At 50.9% G+C, this 24,059-nt stretch overlaps 1 protein-coding gene across 5 annotated transcripts in view; it reads left to right on the top strand.

The window, feature by feature from the left end:
* Window positions 1-24,059, top strand: part of tnrc18 (trinucleotide repeat containing 18) — a 168,694-nt gene that overhangs the window by 60,091 nt on the left and 84,544 nt on the right. For all 5 annotated transcript variants that reach the window (XM_078417645.1, XM_078417649.1, XM_078417648.1 and 2 more), the window contains exon 3: window positions 22,547-22,672. In XM_078417645.1, coding sequence (XP_078273771.1) covers window positions 22,547-22,672 — 126 coding nt within the window. The remainder of the gene's footprint in view (window positions 1-22,546; window positions 22,673-24,059) is intronic.

Consider the following 24,059-nt stretch of genomic DNA (forward strand, 5'->3'; position numbering starts at 1 on the left):
TCCCCTCCCCTATCCCCTCCCCCTCTCCCCTCCCACTATCCCCTCCCCCTCCCCCTCCCCCCTCCCCTCCCTCTCTCCCCTCCCCCTCCCCCTCTCCTCTCCCCCTCTCCCCTACCCCTCCCTCTATCCTCTCCCCTCCCCCTCCCCCTCTTCCTCCCCCTTTACCTTCTCCCCTCCCCCCCTCCCCCCTCCCCTCCTCTCCCCCTCTCCCCTACCCCTCCCTCTCTCCTCTCCCCTCCCCCTCTCCCTCCCCCTCTCCCTTCCCCCTCTCCCCTCCCCCCTCCCCTCCCTCTCCCCCTCTCCCCTACCCCTCCCTCTCTCCTCTCCCCTCCCCCTCCCCCTCTCCCCTCCCACTATCCCCTCTCCCCTCCCCCTCCCCCCTCCCCTCCCTCTCTCCCCTCCCCCTCCCCCTCTCCTCTCCCCCTCTCCCCTACCCCTCCCTCTCTCCTCTCCCCTCCCCCTCCCCCTCTCCCTCCCCCTTTACCTTCTCCCCTCCCCCCTCCCCTCTCCCCTCCCCTTCTCCCCATCGCCTCTCCTCTCCCTCTCCCTCTTCCATTCCCTCTCCCCTCCTTCTCTCCCCCTCCCCCCATCCCTCTCTCCCCTCTCCCCCTCCCCTTCTCTCCCCCTCCCCCTCTCCCCTCCCCCTTTCCCCTCTCCCCTCTCCCCCCTCCCCTCCCCCTCTCCCCTCCCCCTTTCCCCTCCCCCTCTCCCCTCCCCCTCTCCCCCCTCCCCCTCCCCCTCTCCCCTCCCCCTTTCCCCTCTCCCCTCCCCCTCTCCCCCTCCCTCTCCCCTCCCCCTTTCCCCTCCCCCTCTCCCCTCCCCCTTTCCCCTCTCCCCTCCCCCTCTCCCCTCCCCCTCCCCCTCCCCCTCCCCCTCTCCCCTCTCCCCTCCCCCTTTCCCCTCTCCCCTCCCCTCCCCCTCTCCCCTCCCCCTCTCCCCTCCCCCTCTCCCCTCCCCCTCCCCCTCTCCCCTCCCCCTTTCCCCTCTCCCCTCCCCCTCTCCCCTCCCCCCGCTGCATCAATGTGCCACCCCACATTTTCTACCCTTTCACCCCATCTCCCTTCTGTTCTCGGGAAAAGAGTTTAGAAGAATGAGGGGGGGGGGGGGGGGGACCTCCTTGAAACGTACGGAATAGTGAAGGGCTTGGATGGACTGGATGTGGAGAGGATGCTTCCATTCGTGGGAGAGTCCAGGTCTTGAGGTCATAGCCTCAGAATTAAAGGAGATGAGGAGATATTTGTGGTGAATCTGTGGGATTCTTTGCCGCAGAAGGCTGTGGAGGCCAAGTCAGTGGACATTTTTAAGGCAAGAGATAGATAGGTTACATAGAAACGTAGAACATAGAAAATATGTTCAGGAGTAGGCCACTCGGCTCTTCGAGCCAGCACCACCACCATTCAATGTGATCATGGCTGACCATCCACAATCAGTACCCCATTCCTGCTTTTTCCCCATTTCCCTTGATTCCCTTAGCCCTGAGAGCTAAATCTAACTTTCTTCTCAGCAGTTCAGGCAGCATCTCGGGAGAGAAGGAATGGGCGACGTTTCGGGTCGAGACCCTTCTTCAGTCTGAGGAAGGGTCTCGACCCGAAACGTCGCCCATTCCTTCTCTCCCGAGATGCTGCCTGACCTGCTGAGTTACTCCAGCATTTTGTGAATAAATACCTTCGATTTGTACCAGCATCTGCAGTTATTTTCTTAATCTAACTTTCTTGATCAGTATGGGTGTGAGAGGTTTATGGGGAGAAGGCAGGGTAATGGGGTTAGGGGAGAGAGATAGATCGGCCATGATCGAATGGCGGAATAGACTTGATGGGCCGATTGGCACAATTCTACTCCTATCCCTTATGACCTTAAAATGGGACTGGCTTGTATGAGGGGCATGCTGGTTGGCGTGGGGGTAAGTGGGCCGGTGGGGCCTGTATCTGTCCAGTATGACTCTAGCCAGTCTGCCTGTGAAGCACAGCACCCTGGTACACAAACACAACTGGGTTCCTGTTTTGAAATCAATCTCGCGCTTCTATCTTTGACTTTTCTCCTGTTTAGTGCAGTGAGGTGGAATGAAGTGGCTTCTGACTTCTCGTGCAATGTAACGCTGGCTTTTGCACACAGGAATTTCAATTGCGGGGAGCCAGAGGAAGGGAGAAAAAAAACCCGGCCCCTCCCCAGAACAAACATGGTGTTCATTAAAAGAGTGGAGAGCCCATTTTGGTTCGTGGGGAGGGGGGAGGGAGGGGGGGGAGGGGGGGAGGGAGGGGGGAGGGGGGGGAGAGGGGAGGGAGGGGGGAGGGGCAGCATGGCGGAGACTCCCCAGATTTACAGGCAAATAAGCCGGCAAGATTTTAAACGGGTCTTTGTGTGGAAATAGGCCGGTGCTGCTTTTCCCACATTGCTTTTCCCCTGTTCCCAGCTGGTGTTCGGAAGAGGCCAGCACTCTCCAGCAGTGGGGCCGAGCTGCCTTGCACAACCAAGAACATCTGGATTTTGTTTTGGGTTTTTTTTGGGGGGGGGGGGGGGGGGAGGTGGGGGCGTGGGGGGGGGGGGGAGGTGGGGAGGTAAACACCATGGTTCTGAAGCCTGGAGGCCACCAACTTCCTGTGAACCTCGTGTGGCTCAGCTTAAAGAGAGAACGAGAGAGAGGCCTGAAAAGAATTTAGCAAACAGCCAAGGGCCTGCTTTCAGTTAAACGTAACTGCAGATGGTGGAGCAGTTATGAGGGAGGTGGCTAAGTTTACTTTAGTTTTAGTTTAGTTTAGAGTTTCGGCACGGAAACAGGCCCTTTGGGCCCACCGAGTCCGCACCGGCCAGCGATCCCCGCACGCTAACACTATCCTACGCACACCAGGGACAATTTTACATTTATACCCAGCCAATTAACCTAAAAAACCCGCACCGCTTTGGAGTGTGGGGGGCAACCAAAGATCCTGGAGAAAACCCACGCAGGTCACGGGGAGAACGTACAAACTCCGTACAGACGGCGCCCGCGGTCAGGATGGAACCCGGGTCTCTGGCGCTGTAAGCGCTGTAAGGCAGCAACTCTACCGCTGCCCCACCGTGCCGCCTCTGCTCCATCTGTTCCAATTCAAAAGTCAACCTTCAGAAGCAATAGAACATAGAACAGAAGACAGACACAAAATGCTGGAGTAACTCAGCGGGACAGGCAGCATCTCTGGAGATGAGGAATGGGTGACGTTTCGGGTTGAGACCCTTCTTCAGAACATAGCACAGTATAGGTCCAGCACAGGAACGGGCCCTTCGGCCCACAATGTTTGTGCGGAACACAATGCCAAATTAAACTGATCTCATCTGCCTGCACGTGATCCAGATCCCGCCATTCCCTGCCGATCGAAACGTCTGTTAAACGTCACTGTCGAATCTGCGTCCACCACCACCCCTGGCAGTGTGTTCCAGGAGCCCACCACTGTGGGCTCTGCTGGTTTAATGGGATCTCAGGGTTAGTGTGACAACTGCAGGGCAAACTCTCTGCCGTTGCTGCTGTGCCAAAGTGAACAAAGCAATTCTTTGCTTCTCGAGCACTGCTCCGAATGTGGGTCTTGGCAACATTTCAGCGTTTGCTGATGGTTCCGAACCAGATGCTGGAACTGTCTCTGAGCTCTCCATAAAATGGAGCAGTAGGAGATGTCAGTTCGCCCAGGCCGCCGAGCTTCGCATCGTTAACGGTGGTGGAACCAAAAAAAGCTTTGCACTTCGGCCGAGATCAAAAAATAGAGTTGACACCAGGCATTAGTCAACAGCTTGATGAAGTGTCTCGACCCGAAATGTCACCTGTCACTCCTGCCATCGGGAAGAAGGTACAGGAGCCTGAAAACTGTAACGTCCAGGTTCTTGGTTCATGGTCCTCCAAAATATTCCAAATGGGATTTAAGCTGGAGGTGGAGCAGTCCACTGCAACTGGAGGCAGTTCAGGAGCAGCGTCATCCCAACAACCACCACGACACTACCACCTTCAACTAGGGTCCGCACCATATAAATCTTATCGATCTTATCGAAACGTATAAGATTATTAAGGGGTTGGACACGTTAGAGGCAGGAAACATGTTCCCGATGTTGGGGGAGTCCAGAACCAGGGGCCACAGTTTAAGAATAAGGGGTAGGCCATTGAGAACGGAGATGAGGAAAAACTTTTTCAGTCAGAGAGTTGTGAATCTGTGGAATTCTCTGCCTCAGAGGGCAGTGGAGGCCAATTCTCTGAATGCATTCAAGAGAGAGCTGGATAGAGCTCTTAAGGATAGCGGAGTCAGGGGGTATGGGGAGAAGGCAGGAACGGGGTACTGATTGAGAATGACCAGCCATGATCACATTGAAGGGCGGTGCTGGCTCGAAGGGCCGAATGGCCTCCTCCTCCACCTATTGTCTATTGTCTATAAACCTGGGGACATTATTTTTGACTTTGCATGACTATTTATTTATTTGTCTGTTCAAAAAAATTAAAAATAAATAAAAAATTAAAATAAATAAATAGATATATATATATATATATATACTGAACTTTTTTTTGGATAGAAGGATTGGGTGACGTTTTGGGTCGAGACCCTTCTTCAGACTCCTTCAAAATTGTCACTCACTCCTTCTCGCCAGAGATGCTGCCTGTCCCGCTGAGTTACTCCAGCATTTTGTGACTATCTTCAGTGTAAACCAGCATCTGCAGTTCCTTCCCACACACTGAACTATTTTGTTGTTGTCTATCGTGGGTTTTACTGAGTAATATACAGTATTTACATGTCTAAGATCGAAACTGGTTTCTAAGGAAAATGTGGACAATGTCGGGGGTTATGAGAGGAAGGCAGGAGAATGGGGTTAGGAGGAAGAGATAGGTCAGCCCTGATTAAATGGCGGGGTAGGCTTGATGGGCCGAATGGCCTAATTCTGCTCCTATCACTTGTGACCGTATGACCAGAGTGGTCAGAGTTATGTACTCTGAATGTAAGCTGATGGGGGAACCATCCCCATTGGCTGCTCTTGACTAAGTGACCAAAATAGGTTGTGGAGTTCAGATTTACAAAAGGAGTCATAGAGTGATACAGCGTGGAAACAGGCCCTTCGGCCCAACTTTGTCCACACTGGCCAACATGTCCCAGCTACACCAGTCCCACCTGCCCGCGTTTGGTCCAAATCCCTCCAAACCTGTCCTATCCATGTACCTGCCTAACTGTTTCTTACACATCAATAGTCAATAGTCAATTTATTTGTCACATACACATGAATGTGCAGTGAAATGAAAAATTACCCGCAGTTCAACAATAAGACCAATAAGAATAATCAATAAAAATATGCAATAACACATACAATCATAAACCAACACCAAACAAAAGAAACATCCATCACAGTGAGTCTCCTCCAGTCACCTCCTCACTGTGATGGAAGGCCAGAATGTCTTTTTCTCTTCCCCTGCCGTCTTCTCCCAGCATTGGGATAGTCCCAGCTTCAACTACCTCCTGTGGCAGCTTGTTCCATACACCCACCACCCTTTGTGTGAAAAGGTTACCCCCCCAGATCCCTATTAAATCTCTTCCCCTTCACCTTGAACCTATGTCCTCTGGGCCTCGATTCCCCTACTCTGGGCAAGAGACTCTGTGCATCTACCCCGATCTATTCCTCTCATGATTTTACACACTAAATAACATTTAGGGCGGCACGGTGGCGCAGCGGTAGAGTTCCTGCCTTACAGCACTTGCAGCACCGGAGACCTGGGTTCGATCCTGACTACGGACACTGTCGGTACGGATTTGCACATTCTCCCTGTGACTGCGTGGGTTTTCTCCGAGATCTTCGGTTTCCTCTCACGCGCCAAAGACCTAGGTTAATCGGCTTGGTATAAGTGTAAATTGTCCCCAGTGTGTGTAGGATGTGGGGGATCGCTGGTCGGCACGGACTCGGTGGGCCGAAGGGCCTGTTTCCGCGCTAAACAAAACGAATTTATTTTACCATTTGTGTGTCAACGGTTAGAATGGCTCGTGTTTGTGATTAGTCACAGGCCTCCTTTATCCTTCCCATCCAAGGCCTGGTTATTGTCGTTGGACTGCGCACAGATTAAACTGGACAGGGTTTTATCCCGGGTTTTTTTTTCAAACATTATATCCTAACGTTGCCTCCTTGTTGGCGTTGGCAGGGAGCGGAGAGGAAAATATGGACCATCTGTCCCTCAATGATCCTCATTTTAAACCAATTAAAGCAATTTTAATCCAGCCCTTTTTTTCCCAAAGCAGATTCTGTGACACTACTTCAAACCATGAGCAAATGACTTTTAGAGTTTAGAGACACAACGCCGAATCAGGCCCTTTGACCCACCGAGTCCGCGCCGACCAGCCATCCCCGCACGCTAACGCCATCACAGACAGACAGAGACAGACAGAGACAGGCACACACAGAGACACAGAGAGAGACACACAGAGACAGACACAGAGAGAGACAGAGAGACAGAGACACACAGACAGAGAGAGAGAGACAGAGAGACAGACACACACAGAGACACAGAGAGACACACAGAGACACACAGACAGAGAGAGACAGAGAGAGACACACAGACAGAGAGAGACACACACACAGAGACACACAGACAGAGACAGACACAGAGAGACACAGACAGAGAGAGACAGACACAGAGAGAGACAGAGAGAGAGAGAGACAGTGAGACAGAGAGAGACAGAGAGACAGAGAGAGACAGACAGAGACACACAGACAGAGAGAGACACAGAGACACACAGAGACACAGAGAGAGACACAGAGACAGGCACAGAGAGAGACAGAGAGAGAGAGAGACAGTGAGACAGAGAGAGACAGAGAGACAGAGAGAGACAGACAGAGACATACAGACAGAGAGAGACAGACACTGACAGAGACAGACACAGAGAAACAGAGAGAGGGAGACACAGATACAGACACAGAGAGACAGAGAGAGGGAGACACACTGAAACAGACAGAGAGAGAGGGACAGAGAGACATATTTTTTCAACATACTGAAGCCAATTAGCCTGCAAAGCCGCACTTGAGTGGGAGTGTGGGAGGAAACCGGAGCACCCGGAGAAAACCCATGAGGTCACATGGAGAACGTACAAACTCCGTACAGACCGCGCCCATAGTCAGGATTGAACCCAGGTCTCTGGCGCTAGGAGGCAGCAACTCTACCGCTGCGCCACCGTGCCGCACGGCGTGTTTTGATGAGGAAGTTGATCCTGATGGGGTGGAGGGGAGGCTATTGAAAACAATGGAGTTTGTAGTTGTGGATTTAACATCGGGAAAAGGCCAGGAGCATCTTCTTGTTCCCATCGATAGAAGCGTTCGGTCCAATTTTGTGATTCGTGTGACGTCATCTGGAAATAGTTTTTAGTGTAATCTAGATGAGGCATAATTGTTTTTGTTTTTTTTGTGGTTCCTGGCTAAAGATGGGGGCTACGAAAGGGTGCCAACTTCCTCACTCCCAAATAAGGGACAACGGGTGACATCACCGCCCCGCGCTCCCACGTGACCTCACCCAGCCAGCGGCCACGTGCTCCAGCTCCACCAATGGCGGCCGCCATTGGTGGAGCGGGAGCACGTGGCCGCTGGCTGGGTGAGGTCACGTGGGGCGCGCGCGGGGGGCCGGTGACATCACCCTTTGTCCTTTATTTGGGAGTGAGGAAGTTGGCAACCCTACTAATGCGGGACAAGGGCGGTCCCGTGCGGGACGAACCAATTTAACCCAAAACACGGGATGTCCCGGCTAATACGGGACAGTTGGCGTTGCATCTTTCCGACCATTTTGGAAACATGGACACAGACACAAGAAGCTGGAGAGAAGCAATGGCCGACTTTTCGGGTCGAGACGCTTCTTTACACCGTTCTTCTGCAGTTTGAATAGGTATATGGATAAGAGGGGATTAGAGGGTTATGGTCTGAGTGCAGGTAGATGAGACTAGGTCAGGGAGAGTGGTCGGCGTGGACTGGTAGGGCCGAACGGGCTTGTTTCCGTGCTGTAGTTGTTATATGGTTATATGGTTATATGGTCTCGACCCGTCACGTCACCCATTCCTTCTCTCTAGAGACGCTGCCCGGCCCGCTGAGTTACTCCAGCATTTTGTGTCCATCTTCGGTTTAAACCAGCGTCTGCAGTTCCTTCCTACACATGAGGACTGGAACTAACCTATGTGTATACACCACGCATATTATCTTTGTCCAGCGATCTTCTGTTTTTAATTATGCTTCTGCATTTTGCTTGGTGTGGTAGAGGAAGTTGCTAAAAGGAGCATTACTCAGCTTCTGAACGGGAAATGAAGCAACAATTGCCCATTGCGAAATGCTCTCTTATCCCTCCCTCCCTCCCTCCCTCCCTCTCCCTCCCCTCCTTACCCCATTTGTTTATTGACCTTAGACCTAACTTCAGAGATACAGCATGGAAACAGGCCCTTCGGCCCACCGAGCCCGCGCCCGCCGACCGGCGATCCCTGCCTGTGCACTCGTACGATCCTACACACAGTTTATTATTTTAACCAAAGACAATGAACCTGCAAATCTGTACGTCTCTGGAGTGTGGGGAGACAGGGAAGTTGGCTTTTGGCATTTGGCTAAACTAACCGACACAACAATTTTATAAGTTACGAAAGAGACCCGGGTTTGATCCTGACTACGGGTGCTGTCTGTACGGAGTTTGCACGTTCTCCCCGTGACCGCGTGGGTTTTCTCCTGGTGCTCCGGTTTCCTCCCACATTCCAAAAACATGCAGGTGTGTCAATTAATTGGCTTATTCTGTAAATAATCCCTAGTGTGTAGGATGGAACTAGCATAAGGGGTGATTGTTGGTAGGTGCGGACTAGGTGGGCCGAAGGGCCTGTTTCCATACTGTATCTCTAAACTAAACTAAACTAGTGGCGCAGCGGTAGAGTTGTTGCCTTACTGCTCCAGAGACCCAGCTTCGATCCTGCCTACGGGTGCTGTCTGTACGGAGTTTGTGCGTTCTCCCTGTGACCCCGTGGGTTTTCTCCGGGTGCTCCGGTTTCCTCCCACACTCCAAAGACATGCGGGTTTGTAGGTTAATTGGCTTCGGTAAAGATTGTAAATTGTCCCTAGTGTGTGTAGGATAGTGTTATTGTTCGCTGGTCGGCACGGACTCGGTGGGCCGAAGGGCCTGTTTCCACGCTGTATCTCTAAGCTAAAACGAGAGAGAAGACTTTTTTTCCTTTTCAAGCTGTTTTGATCTGGAACAGTTTACCTGACTGGGTGGCCGAAGCAAATTAAAGCGTATAATTCTACGGAGAATTGCATAAATATTTGTGTCGGATGGAGGAGACAGTCCGAAGATGCATCTCGGCCCGAAATGTCACCTATTCCTTCTCCCCAGAGTTGCTGCCTGACCCGCTGAGTTACTCCAGCTTTTTGTGCCTAACTGCAAGATCATTTTAATGTTGGCACAAAATGATGGAGCAACTCAGCGGGTCAGGCAGCAACTCTGGAGAGAAGGGATGGGTGACATTTTGGGTCGAGACCCTTCTTCGCGAACGAAACGTACCCATCCCTTCTCTCCAGAGACGCGGCCTGTCCCGCTGAGTTACTCCAGCATTTTGTGCTTATCTTCGGTGTAAACCGGCATCTGCAGTTCCTGCCTCATCATTTGAATGGATATGTGTGAAAGTCAGTGGATGAGAGTGGGGAATGGGACTAACTCGATGCTTCTTTCATGGAGTTAGCACAGGATCTTACGACAGGTCGGCACGGTGGCGTAGCGGTAGAGTTGCAGCCTTACAGCACCAGAGACCCCGGTTCGATCCTGACCTTGGGCGCTGTCTGTACGGAGTTTGTACATTCTCCCCGTGTCCTGCGTGGGTTTCCCCCGAGATCTTTAGTTTCCTTCCACACTCCAAAAAACGTACAGGTTTGTTGGTTAATAGGACCTAGAACCAGAACCAGGGGCCACAGTTTAAGAATAAGGGGTCGGCCATTTAGAACGGAGACGAGGAAAAACATTTTCACTCAGAGAGTTGTGAATCTGTGGAATTCTCTGCCTCAGAAGGCAGTGGAGGCCAATTCTCTGAATGCATTCAAGAGAGAGCTGGATAGAGCTCTTAAGGATAGTGGAGTCAGGGGGTATGGGGAGAAGGCAGGAACGGGGTACTGATTGAGAATGATCAGCCATGATCACAGTGAATGGCGGTGCTGGCTTGAAGGGCCGAATGGTCTCCTCCTGCACCTATTGTCTATTGTCTATTGTTAATTGGCTTGTTAAAATTGTAACTTGTCCCTAGTGTGCGTAGGATAGTGTTAATGCGCTGGGATCCGTGGTAGGTGCCGACTCGGTGGGCTGAAGGGCCTGTTTCCGCGCTGTATCTCTAAACTGAACTGAACAAAACTAAACTAATCAGCTCCTGCACAATCTGTCTCCATGTTTCGGGAATGTCTGGGTTAGTTCCTGGTTTATTCTGCATTGACGGGCTTGAGCTAGCAAGTCACACTTAACACGCCAGCCCTGGTTAGACAGGGAATTAAAACCAGTGACTGACCCCTGGTGCCGAGTCCAGAAGTGTAGACATCTGCTGGGCTGGGCTTGTCTGTAATAACCGTCCCTCTCGAGACCAATGCTGACGCTGCAAATGTCACAGGAAAAACAACTCCTTACTTAAACCAGATGTAGGCACTGGGGAACAGCAGAGGCCACAATCTAGCTTGGAACACCAAGTGCTGGAGTAACTCAGCGGGCCAGGCAGCGTCTCTGGAGGACATGGGTAGGGGACGCTTTGGCAAGAGACCCCTCTTCTGACTTCGCAAGGAACTGCAGATGCTGGTTTCCGCAACGATACACAAAGTGTTGGAGTAACACAGCAGGCGAGGCCGGGCAGCACCTCTGGAGGACATGGATAGGTGATGCTTTGGGTCGGGGAGCCCTTCTGAAGAAGAGCCTCGATCCAAAAATGTCACCTATCCATGTTCTCCGGAGATGCTGCCTGCCCTGCCGAGTTACTCCAGCACTTTGCGTCTATCTTCGGTTTAAACCAGCATCTGCAGTTCCTTCCTGCACAGTACATGTGGAGCTGGGTGGGGAAGGAATGCCTGGAATTTGCCACACTTTGTGCATCTGTTTAAATGATATCGCTAGAGACTGGAACTAGACCAGCTGGTTCATGGTTTCTCCGGCACTCATGACCACATGCTCCCTACACCTCCCTCCCTCCCCCCACCCCACCCCCACCCCCCCCCACATGGACAAGCAATCTTGCAGCATTGATGAAAAACACAGCGATCAGTCACGGGGTTGGAATGAGGGGGGACTCTGGGAAATTCCTCTCTCCGACCCCCCTCAGTCGGAGAGACCACGTTGATAACACGTACGTACGACCTGGTAAAGACTCTTTCTCTACCAGGATGGCCACAAAATGCTGGAGTAACTCAGCGGGGCAGGCAGCATCTCTGGAGAGAAGGGAATGGGTGACGTTTTCGGGTGGAGGCCCTTCTTCAGAGCCTTTCTTTGCCAGGTCTGATCTTATAGCCCCTGAGCCAGTTCCCAGTCCAGGTCCCTTGGCGGAGGTGTGCAGCCCAGACCAACTGCACAAACCAACCTCCCTCCCACCGACTCCATCCACACCTCACGCTGCCTCGGCAAGGCCAGCAGCACAATCAAGGACCAGTCTCACCCCGGCCACTCCCTCTTCTCCCCTCTCCCCATCAGGCAAGAGGTACAGAAGTGTGTAAACGCACACCTCCAGAATCAGGGACAGTTTCTTCCCGGCTGTTATCAGGCAACTGAACCATCCTACCACAACCAGAGAGCGGTGCTGGACTACTATCTACCTCATTGGAGACCCTCGGACTATCTTTATTTGGGTTTTACTGAACTTTATTTTCACTAAATGTTATTCCCTTTACCCTGTATCTGTGCCGATTGTATTCATATATAGTCTTTCTGCTGACTGGATAGCTTTCCACTGTACCTTGTACACATGATCCCTGCACATGTATATGCGTGTGTGTGTATATATATATGTGTGTGTGTATATATATATATATACATGTGTGTGTGTGTATATATACTTATGTACATGTGTGTATATATATACACGTGTGTATGTATACATATATATATATATTCATGTGTGTGTATATATACATGTGTGTGTATATATATATATACGTGTGTGTGTGTATATATATATATACATGTATGCGTGTGTGCATATATATACATGTGTGCGTGCGTGTATATATATATATACACACGTGTGTGTGTGTGTGTGTATATATATATATATATATATACACACATATGCATATATACATATCTCTCTAGATATACATGAAGATATATATATGAATACATTCAAGCTGTCCACAAGGCTTGTCACAAAGGCTACAACGTTTAGTGGATCAAACACATTTAGTGTGGGAGCTGAAATGGATTCTCTGAGAACTGCTGGAGTAAAGCAGACACAGTTATCAGCCGTGGCCGGGTGCTGTCGAGCGGGTTTTGGCAGCACACCACTGACAAAAGGGGTGGCAAGGGGGTGAGGAATCTCAAATATTCACAGCTTAGTTTTAGGGTATGACTGGGGCAACTGACGAATAGGCAGGGTGGCGGGGTTGAAACACGTCAACAAAGACCCACCCGTTCATCGCAAGCACATGAGGGTAAGCCGCTACACGCACCCAAGCACATGAGGGTAAGCCGCTACACGCACCCAAGCACATGAGGGTAAGCCGCTACACGCACCCAAGCACATGAGGGTAAGCCGCTACACGCACCCAAGCCCTAAACCTGCTTCCTGTGCGATGAGGCAGCTCATTTAGCTGCGGTCCCCTTTCTCGTTTCGTTGATGCCTCTACCTGGATTCGTCACACGATTTAAGGGCGGCACGGTGGCGCAGCGGTAGAGTTGCTGCCTTACAGCACTAACAGCGTCGGAGATCCGGGTTCCATCCCGACTACGGGCGCTGTCTGTACGGAGTTTGCACGTTCTCCCCGTGACCCGCGTGGATTTTCTCCGGGATCTTCGGTTTCCCCCCACACTCCAAAGTCGTAGGTTAACTGGCTTTGGTAAAACAGTAACATGCCCCCAGTGTGTGTGAGATAGCGTTAGTGTGCGGGGATCGCTGGTTAGCGTGCGCTCGGTGGGACAAAGGGCCTGAGTCTCCAAACTAAACTAAACTAAACTACACAAGGAGTTGCAGGTTTGCTCGTTGTTCCCTGACGTCAAGACACGCTTTAGGATTTTGTGGTGAATTCAGATTTACTTGGCCAGAATTGCTTGGGATTGATGGCAGCCACAAGTGAACCCCATCTTACCACTGGAGGGAGGGGGGGGGGGGATCTCATTTTGTTCATCGTTGATCCATTTAATTTAGTTCAGTCTGTTGTCACATGCACTGAGGTGCAGTGAAAAGCTTTTAGTTCAGTTTTAGTTCATGTTTAGTTTAGTTATACAGCGCGGAAATACCGACAACTGACAACCGAGTTGGCGCCGACCAGCGATCCCCGCACACTAACACTGTCCTAGTGTCTGAGAATTTACACTTACAACAAGCCAACTAACCTACAACGCTGTACGTCTGTGTTATCATCTAGAAGCCATCAACTTAATCTGTGAATTGTACCATAACGCGGGTTGGGCGGCACGGTGGCGCAGCGGGTAGAGCCGCTGCCTGAGACCCGGGTTCAATCCCGTCCACAGGTGCTATCTGTGTGGAGTTTGCACGTTCTCCCAGTGACCGTGTGGGTTTCCTCCGGGTGCTCTGGTTTCCCAAAAGACTTTTGTTTGTGTGCTATGCAGTCAAATGAAAGACTACATGAATACAAGTAAGTTGGCGAAGTCCAGAACCAGGGGCCACAGTTTAAGAATAAGGGGTCGGCCATTTAGAACGGAGATGAGGAAAAACTTTTTCAGTCAGAGAGTTGTGAATCTGTGGAATTCTCTGCCTCAGAAGGCAGTGGAGGCCAATTCTCTGAATGCATTCAAGAGAGAGCTAGATAGAGCTCTTAAGGATAGAGGAGTCAGGGGGTATGGGGAGAAGGCAGGAACGGGGTACTGATTGAGAATGATCAGCCATGATCGCATTGAATGGCGGTGCTGGCTCGAAGGGCTGAATGGCCTCCTCCTGCACCTATTGTCTATTGTCTATTGTTTAAGCTGTGCACAGTGCATTGATAAAGGGTACGGGGTGCGACATTTAGTGCATTAAAAAACATTCAGTGGAGGAACTGAAATCTTTTTTGTAAACCAGCGTCTGCAGTTCCTCTTTTTCTCCAGGGTATTCTAAAGCCGTTGTTATGAATACTGGCCATTGTCAATCGGGAGCAGTAATTGAAGCACTGTGTTTCCTCACGTTGTCTAGTCCAGGCAGTTCTGTTTTGGGAGCCCTCCTCGTGACCCAGCCACCTGCTTTCCTTGGCTGACAGCCCGAGACGCTCGCCCTCTCATGCTCCCGAGAGTCATCTTGGGGGACATTTTGCCGCGTTAAAGGTGCGGGAGGAATGTGACTTGTTGTTGTACCGGGTCGTGTACCAGGGGAGATTATTAGCGAACAAACAGATCCGTTTCCCCCTCTCTCCGCCTGGCCCCTGTTAATGAGAGAGCCAGAGCACGTCAGACGTCCAGGCTGGCCTGAGACAGATTGCCTTCCAGCTGCAAGCACAGCCACTGTAGTTTAGTTTAGTTCGGAGATACAGCGCGGAAACAGGCCCTTCGGCCCACCGAGCCTGCACCGACCAGCGATCCCCGCACAATAACGCTATCCCACACACGTTCAATCATGGCTGATCTATCTCTTCTCCCCAACCCCATTCTTCTGCTTCTCCCCATAGCCCCTGGCACCCGTACTGATCAAGAATCTATCTATCTCTGCTTTACAAATATCCATTGACTCGGCCTCCACGGCCCTCTGTGGCAAAGAATACCACAGATCCACCACCCTCTGACTAAAGAAGGTTAAATAAGCCCTCCGAGTCCACACCCTCGTGTGTCCCACGTGCACCAGGGACAATTTACATTTACGCCAAGCCAATTAACCTACAAACCTGTACGTCTTTGGAGCGTGGGAGGAGACCGGGCCACCCGGAGTAAACCCACGCGGTCACGGGGAGAACAGTGCAACCTCTCAACAGACAGCACCTGCAGTCGGGGTTGAACCCGGGTCTCCGGCGCTGCAAACGCTGCACGGCACTGTAGCCACTCAAAATGCTGGAGTAACTCAGCGGGTCAGGCAGCATCTCAGGAGAGAAGGAAGGGGTGACGTTTCGGGTCGACACCTCGAAACCTCACCCATTCCTTCTCTCCAGAGATGCAGCCTGACCCGCTGAGTTACTCCAGCATTTTGCATCTATCGGGTAGTGGCGGAAAGCCATGATTGAACGGCGGAATAGACTGGATGGGCCGAATAGCCTAATTCTGCTCCTATGATTTATAAACTTGTTGCAGAATCCAATTGAGTCCATTCAGTGACTTGTACCGAGCCGTCGCTCTGAGATTTTTGGGTTGCAATCAGTTGCTTATTTAAGGGCGTGCAGTTGCTATTGAGGGCATGCAGCGTAGGTTTACTAGGTTAATTCCTGGAATGGCGGGACTGTCGTATGTTGAAAGACTGGAGCGACTAGGCTTGTATACACTGGAATTTAGAAGGATGAGAGGAGATCTTATCGAAACGTATAAGATTATTAAGGGGTTGGACACGTTAGAGGCAGGAAACATGTTCCCAATGTTGGGGGAGTCCAGAACCAGGGGCCACAGTTTAAGAATAAGGGGTAGGCCATTTAGAACGGAGATGAGGAAAAACCTTTTCAGTCAGAGAGTTGTGAATCTGTGGAATTCTCTGCCTCAGAAGGCAGTGGAGGCCAATTCTCTGAATACATTCAAGAGAGAGCTAGATAGAGCTCTTAAGGATAGCGGAGTCAGGGGGTATGGGGAGAAGGCAGGAACGGGGTACTGATTGAGAATGATCAGCCATGATCACATTGAATGGCGGTGCTGGCTCGAAGGGCCGAATGGCCTCCTCCTGCACCTATTGTCTATTGTCTATAAACAAGGCACTTTTTGGGAAATTGAAGGCCTTAAGTTCGCAGCAGGCCGCAGCGTGCTCGGTTACAGCCTTGCGAGCGTTGCCTGTGGCAACCTGGGGCCTAGTTTACAGGAAAGCAACCAACGGAGCTAAATCAGAACTTGAGTTTTGCTTTTTATAAGCAAGGCACCCAAGCTACAACTTAGCTGCAAACCCTGCTTTAATAAAACCGGAGCAGGCGTCACCCAGCGTGGTTTTACAGTCACTGCATTAAAACTGCAGAGTGAAAACGCCCGAAGGCAGGAGTTATCTCGGCACTAGGCCCAGGCCTGGAGTTTTTTATTCCATCTGCAACTTTCACTGGAAAATGTTATAATGTGGCGTTGTCACGGTAGCAGTTCCTTCGTCTGTTCTCCTATGGGTTTTTTGAGAGCACTGACTCGTGCCAAAGCGGACTTTTATCAGGCCCGTCTCTTGCCCAGCCAGGTCCAAGTTGCCAGCAGAGAGAGAGAGAGAGAGAGAGAGAGAGAGAGAGAGAGAGCTAGCTAGAATTGGCCTTGTGTTTAGGTATGTGGCTGGATCATTCCACCTCGCCTTCCAGTTAGTTCAGTTTAGTTTTGAGATCCAGCGTGGAAACAGGCCCCTCGGCTGTAAGATCATGTGGTAGGAGTAGAAATAGGCCATTCGGCCCATCGAGTCCGCTCCGCCATTCAATCATGGCTGATCTATCTCTCCTAACCCCCATTCTCCTGCCTTCCCATAACCCCAGGCACCCATACTAATCAAGAATCTATCTATCTCCGGCGTGAAAATATCCATTGACTTGTGGCCTCCACAGCCGTCTGTGGCAAAGAATTCCACAGATTCACCACCCTCTGACTAAAGGTTAGAGGTTACAGAAGCCCACCGAAGAAGTCCTACACACACTAGGGACAATTTGCATTTATACCAAGCCAATTAACCAACAATTAACCTGCACGGCTTAGGAGTGTGGGAGGAAACCGAAGATCTCGGAGAATAACCACGTAGGTCACGTGGAGAACGTACAAACTCCGTACAGACTGCGCCCGTAATCGAGATGGAAGCCTGGTCTTACGGCGCTGTGATCGCTGTCAGGCAGCAGCTCTACCGCTGCGTTACCATGCCGACCATCGTCACTGCCCTTGCCAGCAGGGGCAGTGATCAGAAAGTTGAGATGCAAGGAACTGCAGATGCCGGTTTACCAAAAGAAAAAGACACAGAGTGCCGGAGTAACTCAGCGGGTCAGGCAGCATCTCCGGAGGACATGGATAGGTGTCATTTAGAATCAGGCAGAGCATCAATTCTGAAGGCGGGGTCCCGAGCAGAGATGCTGCCTATCCACCTTCTCCACAGATGCTGCCTGACCCACTGAGTTACTCCAGCACTTTGTGTCTTTTTATTAAAATAGAAAATGGATGCATGCTTCTTCCTCCTCACACCCCTCCAGATTCAGGGACAGTTTCTTCCCAGCTGTTATCAGGCAACTGAACCATCCCACCACAACCAGAGAGCAGTGCTGAACTACTATCTACCTCTTTGATGACCCTCAGACTATCCTTGATCAGACTTTGCTGGCTTTACCTTGCACTAAACGTTATTCCCTTATCATGAGTCTACTATACACTGCAAATGGCTCGATTGTAATCATGTGTTGTCTTTCCGCTGACTGGACAGCGCGCAACAAAAGCTTTTCACTGTACCTCAGTACACGTGACAATAAACTAAAGTGAACTGGGATTTAAAAGACACTTGGACATGTACATGGATAGAAAGGTTTGGAGGGATATGGGCCAAATGCGGGCTGGTGGGACTGGTTTAGGTGGGGCATGTCGGTCGGCATAGGCAAGCTGGGCCGAAGGGCCTGTTTCCGTGCTGTGTGACTCGTGCAGAGACTAGAAGGGGGAGCATCCATGACAACAGCGGACTAACTTGTGGAATCGGCCGCGTAGGACGGCAGTAACAGGGAAATAAAGCAGTGGGATTAGAGCATTGCGAACATAAGGATGAGAGGAGATCTTATCGAAACGTATAAGATTATTAAGGGGTTGGACACGTTAGAAGCAGGAAACATGTTCCCAATGTTGGGGGAGTCCAGAACAAGGGGCCACAGTTTAAGAATAAGGGGTAGGCCATTTAAAACTGAGACGAGGAAAAACTTTTTCAGTCAGAGAGTTGTGAATCTGTGGAATTCTCTGCCTCAGAAGGCAGTGGAGGCCAATTCTCTGAATGCATTCAAGAGAGAGCTAGATAGAGCTCTTAAGGATAGCGGAGTCAGGGGGTATGGGGAGAAGGCAGGAACGGGGTACTGATTGAGAATGATCAGCCATGATCGCATTGAATGGCGGTGCTGGCTCAAAGGGCCGAATGGCCTCCTCCTGCACCTATTATCTATTGTCTATAAGTGCGAGTTTACGTTAGTCACCGATAACGCAAGTCCCGGGGAGCCTGCATCTGCTACTTTCCATTTTGTTTCTCAAACGTAGGTATGAATTTTATAAACAAGTCAACATGTACAATGTGTGTCCTGAAGAATTGGTCTTGGATGTGGTGACATCAATGACAATTATTTGAGAGATAATTGAGATTTTATTTCAATGTTTACTGCTATATTGTCAGCTATATTACAATGCTAATTGCTGGCACTGACCCACTTTGCTAGTCCCACTGTTGTTCCTTCACCACTCGGCTCTAAAGACATACAGGTTTGTCGGTTAATTGGCTTGGTACAATCGTAAATTGTCCCTGGTGTGTGTGGGATAGAGCTTGAAACAGAAACATGGAAACATGGAAAAATAGGTGCAGGAGTAGGCCATTTGGCCCTTCAAGCCAGCACCGACCGCCATTCAATATGATCACGGCTGATCATTCAAAATCAGTACCCCATTCTTGCTTTTTCCCCAGATCCCTTGATTCCGTTAGCCCTAAGAGCTAAATCTAACTCCCTCTTGAAAACATCCAGTGAATTGGCCTCCACTGCCCTCTGTGGCAGGGAATTCCACAGATTCACAACTCTCTGGGTGAAAATGTTTTTCCTCATCTCAGTCCTAAATGGCCTACCCCTTATTCTTAAACTGCGATCCCTGGTTCTGGACTCCCCCAATATTGGGAACATTTTTCCTGCATCTAGCCTGTCCAATCCTTTAAGAATTTTATATGTTTCTATAAGATCCCCTCTCATCTTTCTAAATTCCAGTGAATACAAGCCCATTCTTTCATCATATGTCAGTCCCATCATCCCGAGAATTAACCTGGTGAACCTTTGCTGCATTCCCTCAATAGCAATAGTGTCCTTCCTCAAATTAGGAGACCAAAGCTGCACATAATACTCCAGGTGCAGTCTCACCAGGGCCCTATACAACTGCAGTAGGACTTCCTTGCTCCTAAATTCAAATCCTCTCGCAATGAAGGTCAGCATGCCATTAGCATTCTTCACTGCCTGCTGTACCTGCATGCTTACTTTCAGTGACTAATGTACAAACACCTATCTCATTGCATCTCCCCTTTTCCTAATCTGACACCATTCAGATAATAATCTGCCTTCCTGTTCTTGCCACCAAAGTGGATAACCTCACATTTATCCACATTATACTGCATCTGCCATGCATCCGCCCACTCACACAACCCCAGTCCAAGTCACCCTGCAGCCTCATAGCATCCTCCCCACAGCTCTCACTGCCACCCAGCTTTGTGTCATCCGCAATCTTGGAGATGTCACATTTAATTCCCTCGTCTAAATTGTTAATATATATTGTAAACAACTGGTGTCCCAGCACTGAGCCTTGCGGTACGCCATGGGGATAGCTGGTCGGCACGGACCCGGTGGGCCGAAGGGCCTGTTTCCGTGCTGTGCCTCTAAGCTAAACTAATCTCAACCGCCTGTCATCAGAGACAGGGCCTTCAGTCTGGTATGCGGCTGGTGCTTACCGTCAGCGATGTGGCCTCTGCACCCTGTGCTTTTTATTAGAGGAGTGCAGCACAACCTCCAACAAGTGTACGAACGAACTGCAGATAGATGCTGGTTTAAATCGAAGATAGACACAAAATGCTGGGGTAACTCAGCGGGTCAGGCAGCATCTCTGGAAGGAAGGAATGGGTGACGTTTCAGGTCGAGACCCTTCTTCAGACTGATGTCAGGGGAGTGGGCGGTACAGAGATAAAACTACAAGTACAGTTAGGGGTGCCAACTATCTCACTCACAAATGCGGGACAAGGTGACGTCACCGCCCCACTCCCCACATGACCTCACCCAGCCAGCGGCCACGTGCTCACGCTCCACCATTGTTGGCCGCCTGGGCCGGGAGGCGGGTTGCTAGGCAACCTCCGTTAGGCGGTGCCCGGGCCTCCGAACCTACACTGTCCGAACCTACACTGTCCGGGCCTACAGTGTCCGGGCCTACAGCGTCTGGGCCTACAGCGCCCGTCCGGGCCTACAGCGTCCGGGCCTACAGCGTCCGGGCCTACAGCGTCCGGGCCTACAGCGTCCGGGCTAACAGCGTCCGGGCCTACAGCGTCCGGGCCTACAGCGCCCCCCCTGGGCCTAATACGGGAAAGGTTGGTCCTGTACGGGACAAACCAATTGAGCCTGAAATACAGGATGTCCCGGCTAATACGGGACAGTTGGCAACCCTAAGTACAGTAGCCCTTGCTTTCCCTCTCTCTCCATCCCCTCCCCTTCCCAGTTCTCCCGCCAGTCTTACCGTCTCCGACTACATTCTATCTCTGTCCCGCCCAGTCCCCTGACATCTAGTCTGATGAAGGGTCTTGACCCGAAACGTCACCCATTCCTTCCCTCCAGAGTTGCTGCCTGTCCCACTGAGTTACTCCAGCGTTCGGTGTCTATCTCTAACAAGTGGATTTGGGGTCAGAATCTACTGTGAATGTCAGCCTCTTGTGTGGACTGCTAATGTAAACCCGTAAGATGCCGACAGATTCCCCAAATAAATACACAACATTGGACAATGAAGGCTTATAAAACAACGATGGCTTTCACTGCTCCCCCTCTTTAGTTTAACTAGCAGTTTAGTACACCCTCCCGTACTGATCTTCTGAACAATGTTGCAAACGATTCCATTGTGATCAAAGGAAATCACTGTTCAGTTTTGTGTGTGGCTTTAGAAATGGCTGGTGTTAAATATTTGCCCGGACCCTTACTAAATAATCGTTTAAGGCCTTGGGAGCTAACCTTTGAACCTTTGGCCTCCAAGTACCCCTGCATCCATTATCTAGGCCCCACTGTAGATACCAGTCTATTGGCAGGTTTGACAAAGTGCCTCATTTATAATGTGCACAAGCTTCATGTTAATGGTATTATCAAGTGCGATGGGAGGCACGGTGGCGCAGCGGTAGAGTTGCTGCCTTACAGCGACAACAGCGCCAGAGACCCGGGTTCGATCCCGACTAACGGTGCTGTCTGTACGGAGTTTGTAGGTGACCGGGTGGGCTTTTTCCGAGATCTTCGGTCTCCTCCCGCACTCCAGACGTGCAGGTTTTATAGGTTAATTGGCTTGGTATAAATGTAAAATTGTCCCGAGTGTGTGTAGGATAGTGCTGGTCGGTGCGGACGCGATGGGCCGAAGGGCCTGTTTCTGCACTGTGTCTCTAAACCAAACTAAACTAAAAGCTAAACTAAAACAATTTGCAAATTGCCTGCTTCATCGAAGCCACTACCTTTGTCCACTCTGACCCAGTCTGACCCACTGGAGGGCAAACATACCTTTTCGGTGAGAGGGCCAAAGTTTAGACAATAGACAATAGACAATAGGTCTAACGATTTGCAGAGCAATGGGGAGGAATCTCTTTAATCTGTGGAATTCTTTGCCACCGAAGGCTGTGGAGGCCAAGTAAATGGATGTTTTTAAGGCGGAGATAGATAGATTCTTGATCAGTGCGGGTGTCGGGGGTTATGGGGAGAAGGCAGGAGAATGGGGTTAGGAGGGAGAGATGGATCAGCCATGATTGAATGGCGGAGTAGGCCTGATGGGCCGAATGGGCCAATTCTGCTCCTATCACTTATGGCCCTATGAGCAAGTTTTTTACGCAGAGGGGGGGTGGGTGCCTGGAACGCCCTGCCAGGGGTGGTAGTCGAAGCAGATACGCTAGCAGCATTTAAGAGACATTTAGATAGGCACGTGGATATGGAGGGATATGGGTTATGTGCAGGCAGGTGAGGGTTGGGGCTGGCATCATGTTGGACACAGGTGTTGTGGGCTGAAGGGCCTGTTGTTGTGCTGTACTCTTCCATGAATCCTACTCATATACAAGAGAGTATGATAGTTGATCACACGGATGGGTATCGGCTCGCCGTTTATATAACGGGCGGGCAGAGCCGCTGCCTCAGGGCGCCAGAGACCCGGGTTCGATCCCCACCTCAGGCGAGGAGTTTGCACGTTCTACCCTCGCGACTGGAGCGTTGGAACTTAAAATCCCATCCCATTCTTCAAAGGAATTCAGTTCAGGTTTTTGCATAACGTGAAATTGAAACGTATGAATATTTCCGTGTGAACGCTACACGCCGTTGAATGCATATTGAGTGGTGTCTTACTCCTCTACTTCTACAGGTTACTCACACTTGCCCAGCAGCCTATACCCTCCGTACATCCCCATTGGTCACCTGGAGCACCCGGGCAATGGAAGCCCCCTCCTCGCCCAGCTCAGCCAGCACAACCTGTTCGATTCCCAGAAAGGTCAGTCGCTAATCTTCCACCGACATCTTCATTTCACTCCTCGTCTCGTTTGTCCTGCGATCGAATCTAATATCCGGCAGACCGATGCTGCAGTAACTCAGCGGGCCAGGCGGCAGAAGGTCATAAGGAATAGGGGTAGAATTAGGCCATTCGGCCCATCGAGTCTACTCCGCACCATTCAATCATCTCCCTCCTAACCCCATTCTCCTGCCTTCTCCTCATAACCTCTGACACCCGTACCAATCAAGCGTCGCTGGAGAAAAGGAATGGGTGACGTTTCGGGTCGAGACCCTTCTTCAGACTGAGAGTAGGCGAAAGGGAGATAAGTGAGATAGACTGGGAGCTCGTCCATTGGTAATGTGACTGGATAATGTTCCCTTTATCAACTGCTGTGTAACGACAATTTGTAGCACGATGGCGCAGCGGTAGAGTTGTCACCTCACAGCGCCAGAGACCCAGTTTGATCCTGAACTGCGGGTGCTGTCTGTACGGAGTTTGACAATAGACAATAGGTGCAGGAGGAGGCCATTTGACCCTTCGAGCCAGCACCGCCATTCAATGTGATCATGGCTGATCATTCTCAATCAGTACCCCGTTCCTGCCTTCTCCCCATACCCCCGGACTCCGCTATCCTTAAGAGCTCTATCTAGCTCTCTCTTAAATGCATTCAGAGAATTGGCCTCCACTGCCTTCTGAGGCAGAGAATTCCACAGATTCACAACTCTCTGACTGAAAAAGTTTTTCCTCATCTCAGTTCTAAATGGCCTACCCCTTATTCTTAAACTGTGGCCCCTGGTTCTGGACTCCCCCAACATTGGGAACATGTTTCCTGCCTCTAACGTGTCCAACCCCTTAATAATCTTATACGTTTCGATAAGATCTCCTCTCATCCTTCTAAATTCCAGTGTATACAAGCCTAGTCGCCCCAGTCTTTCAACATACGACAGTCCCGCCATTCCGGGAATTAACCTAGTAAACCTACGCTGCACGCCCTCAATATCAAGAATATCCTTCCTCAAATTTGGAGACCAAAACTGTACACAGTACTCCAGGTGCGGTCTCACTAGGGCCCTGTACAACTGCACACAGTACTCCAGGTGCAGCCTCACTAGGGCCCTGTACAACTGTACACAGTACTCCAGGTGCGGTCTCACTAGGGCCCTGTACAACTGCACACAGTACTCCAGGTGCGGCCTCACTAGGGCCCTGTACAACTGCACACAGTACTCCAGGTGCGGTCTCACTAGGGCCCTGTACAACTGTACACAGTACTCCAGGTGCGGTCTCACTAGGGCCCTGTACAACTGTACACAGTACTCCAGGTGCGGCCTCACTAGGGCCCTGTACAACTGCACACAGTACTCCAGGTGCGGTCTCACTAGGGCCC

Source organism: Rhinoraja longicauda, chromosome 21 (genome assembly GCF_053455715.1).
Source record: "Rhinoraja longicauda isolate Sanriku21f chromosome 21, sRhiLon1.1, whole genome shotgun sequence".
Lineage (NCBI taxonomy): Eukaryota > Metazoa > Chordata > Chondrichthyes > Rajiformes > Arhynchobatidae > Rhinoraja > Rhinoraja longicauda.